Here is a 9,268-nt window from a genome sequence, read left to right on the forward strand (position 1 = left end):
AGCAGTTACACATTACAGTTGAACTGATGGGAGCTTTTCAGGCGATCGATCAAGGCGTTTACACTCCATTGATTGGCTATTGCTATAAAAAGGGAGGGGAAATGGTTGTTATTTCTCATAACAAAACCGAATGGGCAAGCCAAGCTCTATCCATCATTTAATTGTCAGACCACTCTCAGTTCCAATTTATATTGCAGCCAGATTTACAAAAACCCTACCATCCTACAGAACTGTATAAGAGCTCAACCAAAAAAATAAAACGCTATCTTCGATGGATAATTACATACGAACGAGGAAAAATGGTAAATGCGTGGTTCAGTGGCGATGTTCTTAAAAACAGGCGTAAGAAAAATATGGAGGCTCATTTCTGCCATCTGCGACTACGGCTTCAGCGCTACTGAACCCAGCTGGGATGTTTGTAGGGCAGGCGAACAGCCACAAGAACTGACATTATAAAGCAAAAAATACAAAATATATATTTATATATTACTAGAGAACAATGGAGGCAAACTAAATAATTCAACGTGTTTTAGTTGCTTAACAAGGGAAATACAACTGTAGAGGGAAAGCTTCATATGTTGCAGCAAAGCATTCATGGTAATGACATAATTTACAGTTCATAATACTAAAGCAATGGCAGGCTATTTTACAGATCTTACAAACTATTAGACAATCCCATGTTGCCCCTTCCCGAAACAGACATTTCAAGCAGGACAATTTCCCTTCCAACAATAAGATAGGAACTAGAGGCAGAACACGACGTGTCCACCCGTCTCCACCTCGGATCACCTGCCAGCTGTGGCTGTTTCCCCATCGTTCTGTCGAGCACCATGCCATCTGATCTGAGAGAATACAGCCTAACTAGCACACCATGACGCCGGCTTTTCTGTTAGCGTTCGACATCATTCATGTTACCTTCACTAAACAGGACAGGCGCTCAGACCAAACTAAACACTACAAAAAGGATTAAAATGTTCACGATAAATCAAAAGAAAACAGAAAAAGGTAAAAAACAAAAGCAATATTTTTATTTACAGAGAACAAAAATTAAAAAGGACAATTTATTGGTGATTGGTTGGAAAACACAGCCTTGAGCAACGAACAAGCATCAAAGTGGAATAATGCGATCTGACTTAAATCAAGCATTAAAAAGGTTGCAATTATTCTCAAATAGATATTCGGTCCATTACTCCCCTGGTCAATATTTCCTTTTAGTTGGTCTTAAAAACAGGTAAACACCCTTCAGTTAACATTGATAATTCCCATGAAACGAAACACGTTACAAACAGGTCAATGATCACACATATCAAATGTGTTATTAGTGGCAAAGGACGACTAATAAACAGACATTTAAAGCTCCACCAGACTGTCCATGGTGTCGCGCTCAAGGCCGAACAAGGCAAGGCGATATTGGATGAAAACGAACAAGCTAGCATTAACATGAACAGGTCTCCATGGCAAACTACTGATTAAAGAAAAAAGTACTAGATCGTCAAAATTAACGGGAGAATTTTATGCTTTAGTTAAGCATAAAATTAATCTTTCCATGATAAAAAAAACAAGGGAGAACCACACTTCAGGAGCATGAGAGGACCATTCTTTACCGTTTCAGATTATATTTTCCAAGTGAGCGATTGTGGCATCAGCAATAACAAAAAAGGGGTCTTGAATAAAGCTAATTAATATAGGGCACCTGTCGTGTGGACAGAACTGTGGGAGTTAATGAGCTGCTTCCATGTGTGTGGATCTTAGGTCACTTAATATATTTACAGATGTTAGTACGAGTCTTCCCTATGTTTTAACACCTTTTTTAGCTCCAGCACCCATAGCATAGAGCAGATGAAAAATAAAGAATCAGTAACAACTGAATGTCAACCGGGTATCTGAGCTTCTATGGTGGATGAAGGCAAACGTGTGCATGTTGACGTGCCCAGCTGTGTACCTGCCAATTTACACGTTAGTTCTGCATCCGTGTGCGTTGCCGCCGGTACGGAGGAGGCCAGCTCACCGATCCATCATGCTGAGGATCATCTCTGGGGTCAGGTCGCCGTTGGCTGCCGCCGCCGCCGCCGCCGCAGCTTCCTCCTCCGTGCCCTGCACCTCCACGGCCTCCGCCTCCTCCGCCTCCAGGCCCACCGCCTCCACTGTCAGCTCCGAGCCCTGCTCCAGAGCCGCGCCACTGGGGCCTTCAGCCTCCTCCTTCTTCACGATGATGTTCTCCACGGCGCCCGTGCTTTCATCTTCCACCTGGATGATGGCGGCCGCTGGGGAGGAGCGTGACAAGACTTATTAGAATAGATTTATTACACGGCTCTGCTCAAAGCGGTGGAACGCTCCGTTCACTTGCATGGGCCTTCCCGACTTCCGGCGGTTAATTATTTTTTGATGATTGACCGTTGCTAAGCATTTAGTGACCGCTGTCAAGGAAAGTGCATTTTTTGCCTCTGATTCACTTCTTTCATAACTTATCAACCCCAGCGTATTCGGTTGCTAAGCGACGTCAACGACAAACTTTTTCTCTGCTGATCAACACTATGAATGGTACATTTTGGTAAACATAACATTTAAAAAGACACACCGTGTGATGTTATTTTTTCCTTTTGGCAAGTAGCCGTGTAATAAGTGGGATAATGCATAGAACGCCGGTCATCAGCGAACATAAGCCCCTTCAGGGCGAAGCAAGACAGCTCCGCCTCGTGTTGTCGTCCGGTTCTTTCCCAATAATGACCGGCGTTCTATACATTATCCCTTACTTAGTAGTAAATCAACGTTTAGCTCTGGGAGGAGACTCACCAGAACCTATACAGTATAGGATCAGTGTACAGTATGTTGCACAGTAGTGTACGATCCCAGGGGCCTCTCACCGGTAGCAGCAGCCTTGGCGGCGACCCTGGGGGACTTGGTGGGTGTGGGTGCGGGTTTAGGGGCGTTCTTTGGTGGGCGTCCTCGTTTCCTCTTGACCGGTGGCTCCTCGGGGGCGGGAACAGGGACGGTGGCAGGGGCCTGGTCCAGCTCCATGGCGTCCTGCTCCTCCTCCTCCTGCAGCAGCACCTCCTCCTCCTCCTCAGCGTCCAAGTCGTCATCGTCCTCGTCCAGGTCAGGGTCAGCGTGATCCTCGTCTTCAGAGGAAAGAAAAAAACAAAATGAATATGAAACGACCCGATGGTCTTTGCGTCTGCAGCGACTCCACATGCACGTTGACGTCGGACCAAGCCCCCGACTCACCGCTGTCCTCCTCCTCGTCCCTCCTGCTCCTCATCTTCCTCTTGCGGCCCCTCCTGCCTCTCTTCGGGGCGGGGGTTCCGTTCTCGGCGTCGTCAATCTCACCGTTACAATTCTCAGCGTGGCGCGCCATTGTGTTCTGGACCGGACAGAACAGCGAAACATCAACCATTTGAAGGAGGGTCTTCGAGAGGTGAGAGACCGAGGCAACGACAACAGTGGGCCGCTCGCTACAGCAGCCCGCTTACCCGGCGTGTGAAGGTCTTGCTACACTTAGGGCAGACGAAGGAGGTGGGAACAAAGTTGGGGTCGTGGTAGCGCTTGAAGTGCATGTCCAGCAGCTGCTTCTGCCTGAAGGTCTTCTCACACTGGCTGCAGGCGTAGGGCTTCTCCCCCGTGTGCGTGCGGCGGTGCATCACCATGTGCCGCTCCTGCCGACAGCAGTAGTCACACATGTCGCACTTGAAGCGCTTCTCGTTCTTGTGGGACTTCTGGTGCTGGATGAGGGCGTAGCGCTCGTGGAAGACGGCGTCGCAGTAGCGACACTTCTTGCCCGTCTCAATAAACGAGTGTTGCTTTCGCAGATGAACGCCTGGTCAGCAAGAGAGATACGGGAGGGTGAGCATCTTCAGAAATAGTGCAAACCAGAAGCAAAAGCAAAGAGCACGGACTGCAAAACCAGTGCTGCAAGGAGCAAACAGATGTACTGCAGCATTTTAATAAAACTTACCCAAGTCGCTCTTGCGGGCAATAACTGTGTCACAGTGGGGGCAATGGAACTTGGCCACATTCTCAGTGTGTTTCTGCAGGATGTGCATCTTCATGGTGCCGCTCTGGGTGAAGCGAGCATGGCAGATGTAGCACTCGTATGGCTTCTCTCCTAGAGAGGGTAGGCACACAAACAGATTAACTACCCACGGCATTGCACCCAGGAACCACTGTTACACAAACACAGCCAGGTTGAGAGTCCGAGGGGGCAGAAGGGCGTACCCGAGTGTGTCCTCATGTGTCTCTTCAGCTTGTAGGTATCTCTGCTGGCGTAGCTGCACAGGCTGCACTGGAACGGACGCTCTCCGGTGTGGGAACGGATGTGGCGCTTCAGCTTACTCACCTGGGTAGAGAAAGGTAAAAGGTAATGAAGCTCCATATAGCACAGTTAGTCCCTGGGAGTTTTACACATGCTTATTTGTGTAATCACGTTTTTGACCGTCGCACCACTTTGATATTCAACTCAAATTAACTCTTGGCTTGAGAATCCAGTAGTCTCTAGCGTTAGGGTCACTGAACACTGAGCTGGGGGGAAAGTACCTCAACACTGGCATAGTCACACATTGAGCACTTGAAGGGCTTCTCGTGGGTGTGTTTGTAGCGCCGATGGCGAACCAGCTCTCCACTGGTCACAAAGGCCATGTCACAGTCTGTGCACTTGTGAGGACGGGTTCCTGCAAGAGAAACAAATTTTTTTTTCAAAAAAGGGTTAGCTGTTCTTGGTTTTCTGGGCTTAGTCCTTGTGCTACTTCAGAGTGTGAGGGGGTTTAACCCTAACCCTAGGGTGTGAAGAGGGCCTACCAGTGAGTCCTTGTGCTACTTCAGAGTGTGAGGGGGTTTAACCCTAAGGTGTGAAGAGGGCCTACCAGTGTGTGTGTTGAGGTGGTTGCGGAGCAGGGTGACCGTTCGGAAGGCTCTGCCACACAGGTGACATTTGTGCGGCCTTTCGTCAGTGTGGCTCTTCATGTGGCGGTCCAGGTTAGAGCGACGAGGACAGGTGTAGCTGCAAAGCTCACACTGGAACGTCTTCTTCACACCTGCAGGGACAAAAACAGTGCACTCGTTGGAACCAACTTCAACCATCTGATTTATGCTTCCATGCTTGGTCAATAGTTACTTTTTGTGTAGGATTTTAAAAGACAAGCCACGTTATATATAAATTGCTACTTAAACTGGCCACCAGCTGGGGGTGCTAGAGATGCAATTGAGTAGACCATAAGTCCCTTACCCTTCTTCTTGATCTTGGTGGGTTTAGGCGGCTTAATGTTGCCCACCACCTTCTCAGCGTTGACTTCAGACAGAAGCCCTTCCTGCTGCTCCTCCTCAAAGTCATAAACACTGACGTCCATGTCCTTGTCGCCCTCCGCGTAGCGCAGACGACTCTTCTTACCCTAGAAGAAGGACAACAAACCCGCAGGCACTCAATATTCTAATACACACCATGATCAGAGTTTGGATCTTTTGAAGTGAAGCCAGTAAAAGGTGATGTTTTACCATTACCTTCTTGGACTTCTTAATGGCTGCGGGGGGCTGGTAGTCGGGGTCTTTAGACCAGGCCGAGTCATCGTTTGGGACCTGAGCGGGCTCCTCCTCCCCTTCTAAGACCTGCGTCACCTCCTGTTCTTCCTCCTCCTCTTCCAAAGGATGGGTCTCCGTCCCCTCTTCCTCCTGCTCCACCGTCTCCACCTCTCCATTGGCGCCCACTTTCACCACCTGGTTGTAAACATGACAGAATGAGATTACAAAAATGTGTCATTAATGTCCTGCCCAAAAGGGGCCTCTTAAACTGTACGTCCAGATTGCCAACACGACGTGACTCATGTTGGTGCAATGCAGATCAATTGAATGCAAGTAACGTTTCCCTACCTGGAAGCCTTCTGGCAGGGGCAGGGTGTGGCAGATAACAGGGTCTCCGTCCTTGGGCATGGCAGTGGCGTCCACAAAGGTCCCCTGCTGCAGGGCCTCTACCGTGGAGGCAGAGACGGGCACCTGCACCAGCTGCAGCTCACCCAGGCCCAGAGCAGCTTGCTCCTCCATGTTCACCACCTACACAAGACCGGACCCCTGGTCAGGAACCAACTACATGCCTTCATCGGACCGCCACACTGATGATTCCAGTTAATGCTGACCTGCAGGGTGATGATCTGTGTCTGGTCAACTGTAGTCACGGTGGCCTGATGGGCCCCACCAGCTACTCCTCCACCTACTGCCGCTTCCATCACCTAAAAGCAAAGCAAGTTGATTAGCCCGGATCCATGGCTAACATTATGTGCAAAAATAAATAAAACACACACATGTCAAGTTTATTTTTAGATCGCTTTAATACAACATCAGTTGACCAAAGGGCTGTACAAATCAAGAGTTAAATGCAAGAGAAAAGAATTGAGTTTTTAGGAGGGATTTGAAACTGGGCACTGAATCACTGCTGTGGTTTACCTCCGTCTTCATGTGCAGCAGGGCTGGATCCAGTGACTCCATCACCATCATCTCCACGCCTCCGCCCCCCTCCACCGCTACCCCAGCCTCCATCAGCTGCTGGGCCTGGACAGCCTCCATCCCGCCGCCTGGACACAGAACAACACTTTGTCTACAACGAGGCCACGCCATAGAACTAACGTAAAAGAACAACACTTTGTCTACAACGAGGCCACGCCATAGAACTAACGTAAAACACATTGTTTACAACGAGGCCATGCCATAGAACTAACGTAAAAGTTATTTTCCAGAGAAGATCAATCAAAGGTAAACAAGGATGAAGCCACCGGTCTGAATAGACAACAAGTGTAACCTTGCAATGTAAGAGTTGTGGCCTCGTTGTGCTGCTGAATCAATATGTAGGCAGAGATCCCTCACCTTGATCCAGAACGATCCCCGTCTGTCCATCCACCACGCCGCCAGCCTCGGCTGCCTGCTGGAGCAGGTCTGCTACCATGTCCTCCTGGCTGTGGACACTCTGGATGGAGGGGTAGTCTTTGGTGGGGTCGTCCACACCCCCGACATCCTCTGCCGTCCCCTGGTCCATGCTGGGTAGGCTCTGATGGGTAGCCATGTGGAAGACTTTAGAGGGTGGAGGGTACGCAATCACCTGGTAATACTGCAACTCACATGTAGCTGACGAAACATAAATACAAGGTGTAGTACAGGTGCTCAGTCTTTTGTGAGTTACCTGGAAGATCCTCAAACAATTGAATACTCTCATCTTAGTGAACATCTCCTGACAGAACCTCTGCAGCTTCCTGGCAAAGAGAATCTCGTTGCTCAATAACCTCTCTCATCTCAGCCTGATATTTCAGCTAGCCTCTCTCCCCTTTCTCACTGTCAGCCTGCCAGGGGAAGTAGGGATTATTCAGGGCACCGAATCAGCCACACATTGTCAGTACATTACCGTGAACTAGTGATGAGGCCACATAACAATTATTAAGCTGTTAACCTAAAAATATAAATGTAAATGTGATTATGCTGTGTGCAGACGTGTGTTCAACTATTAAGCGAAGTTGCCCTAAGATTTTTTTTTAAACAAGGAACTGATCTGGATTTAATTAGCTGAAAATGTTCATATAGGGCCGCTAATTCTCTAAGGCCGCCTTCTTGTATCAAGAGTCAATGGTGATTAATTAGGAAGGGGCCTCTAATAATTTATTTTAGACACAGCAATGGACTAAGTTCGACAGCGACCGACCATTCATCCAATATATACACAAGTGGTCGCCTTCACACATTGCACATATAGTCGTATTTTTGTACCTCTCCTAGCCGAATCGTAGAGGGAGCTCTCTGCTGTTATACATCACTGTGTATGCCGTTCTAGGTGGCTTTAGATAGAGACAAGCGGGCAAACGGCGTAACAACAACTTGGATTCCCACCGTGGTGGAATGAGGGGAGAGCATGTTCCCCCAGAAGGACCTTGTTTGCGGGGCGCCAGGTGAAGACGGCGGACAGCAACACGCGGAGGTTGCAGCGGTCCCTGGGCTATAAATGCCTCGTCATCCTCCCGCGGTGGCCTGATCTTTTCCTCGTGCGCCATATGTTAGCCGCGGAGCTAATGTGATGCTACATGCGGCGCCACCGCGTTCTGCTGTTTGAATGCATCCGATGGCGCGGTATAGATTAGCACACCGGTAACATTGTGCTTTTGACTTGCAATGGGATTCGCCTTGTACAAAACTTGGATGAAAAAGCGTAGGCTTGTTATAACACGGACGCGGGAAGGTTAGGCCGTAGCCTCGGGGCTAGGAGGGAAACCGCCTTGCTATTGCTAACCGTGTTTTTTTAAATATTAACCCCAGTTCTTCCATTTAAAGTCGACTTTGCCACATAATGGTGTAGTGCAGTGTTATGTTGTATTTATTGGAGTATGTGGATCAATGTATTCAAAGCTTTACGTAGTTCTGCTTCCACCTTTTCAACCCGACAAGGCGCGCGTTAGCCCGCTATGCTAACGCAGCCCGCCAGTTTCCATCTCGTCTCGGCAGTAAAAGACAGGAAACAAAGAGAGGCGCGAGAAAATGGACGCCCGGCCTAAACACTTAATTCACATTATTACAGTTATTCATCTACCGTTTCAACACTACTACAGCGGATACCGCTGCAAATAGACAGGGATCGAACTCTATCGGTGAAACTTCTGTTATTTAAACGCATTTTGACGGGGATTTCAATAACGATAGAGGGAGACAAACACCCCCCGACAAGCCGCCCAGACCCGGAGCCCCATCGTGACACCTAGAGGCCGAATAAAGATCCTGCAAACTCCCCCTTCTCTGAAAAGTAGTAGTACTTTACCTCTTTTAAGTCTGTTTCTCCTCCCGGTGAACTCCACTGAAAGCGCAGAGACTGTGCTACAAAGTTGGCAGGGCAGATAAGAAATGCAACCTTCTCCGACGCTTCTTTTAATCCCTCTCCCGCTTTTGCAGAGTAGGCTCTGCCACAAAATGGCAGTTGGGAGCTCAGTGCGCCTGTGCGACCGCTGGGGGGTGGTGTCGAATCTTGTGCAGCCACCCTGATTGGCCAGGAGGGGCGCCCCGTTGGAATACATAGAAACCTTGAAACCAACCGGGATCGAACCAGTTTATGTCAATGTTGTGGCTGTGGTTTCCCCTGCGACTACGATAACTCTAGTTACTATTACTCTGGAGGTATCAAATGCTGGTTATATGGGCTGCTTTTATCCGGAGCGTTCTAGAAATTAAACGAGTTTGAAGTGATCATTGTAGGCCTATTTTGAGGACATATAGGGCCTAACTTTAAATGTTGTTCAGCTTTAGGACTAACGTAATG

General features: G+C 48.6%; 1 protein-coding gene across 2 annotated transcripts; it reads right to left on the reverse strand.

The window, feature by feature from the left end:
- Positions 1-1,006: 1,006 nt before the first annotated feature.
- ctcf (CCCTC-binding factor (zinc finger protein)) lies at positions 1,007-8,907 on the reverse strand. Of its 2 annotated transcripts, none has more exons than XM_079743282.1 (15): positions 8,774-8,907; positions 6,844-7,024; positions 6,427-6,554; positions 6,120-6,212; positions 5,857-6,036; positions 5,491-5,703; positions 5,219-5,381; positions 4,857-5,027; positions 4,531-4,664; positions 4,213-4,333; positions 3,953-4,102; positions 3,471-3,814; positions 3,226-3,361; positions 2,865-3,119; positions 1,007-2,264 (listed from the first exon to the last, which is right to left on the reverse strand). In XM_079743282.1, the coding sequence occupies exons 2-15, from the start codon at positions 7,010-7,012 to the stop codon at positions 2,005-2,007; spliced, it is 2,517 nt and encodes an 838-aa protein (XP_079599408.1). In that variant the 5' UTR covers positions 7,013-7,024; positions 8,774-8,907; the 3' UTR covers positions 1,007-2,004. The 2 variants fall into 2 exon arrangements, with proteins under 2 accessions (XP_079599408.1, XP_079599407.1); XM_079743281.1 differs by having other exon boundaries at positions 5,485-5,703.
- Between the last annotated feature and the right edge of the window lie 361 nt (positions 8,908-9,268).

Source organism: Pollachius pollachius (genome assembly GCF_949987615.1).
Source record: "Pollachius pollachius genome assembly, chromosome: 9".
Taxonomy (NCBI): Eukaryota; Metazoa; Chordata; class Actinopteri; order Gadiformes; family Gadidae; genus Pollachius; species Pollachius pollachius.

What these genes read in the sequence shown, in the direction of transcription:
- ctcf (XM_079743281.1), bottom strand. Translation starts at nt 7,012, where the DNA reads ATGGACCAGGGGACGGCAGAGGATGTCGGGGGTGTGGACGACCCCACC. An exon ending in AGAAGTCCAAGAAGGTAATG is followed by an intron (nt 5,382 to 5,484) that starts GTAAAACATCAC and finishes TCCTTCTTCTAG; the next exon opens with GGTAAGAAGAGTCGTCTGCG. An exon ending in TGCCCGCAAGAGCGACTTGG is followed by an intron (nt 3,815 to 3,952) that starts GTAAGTTTTATT and finishes CTTGCTGACCAG; the next exon opens with GCGTTCATCTGCGAAAGCAA.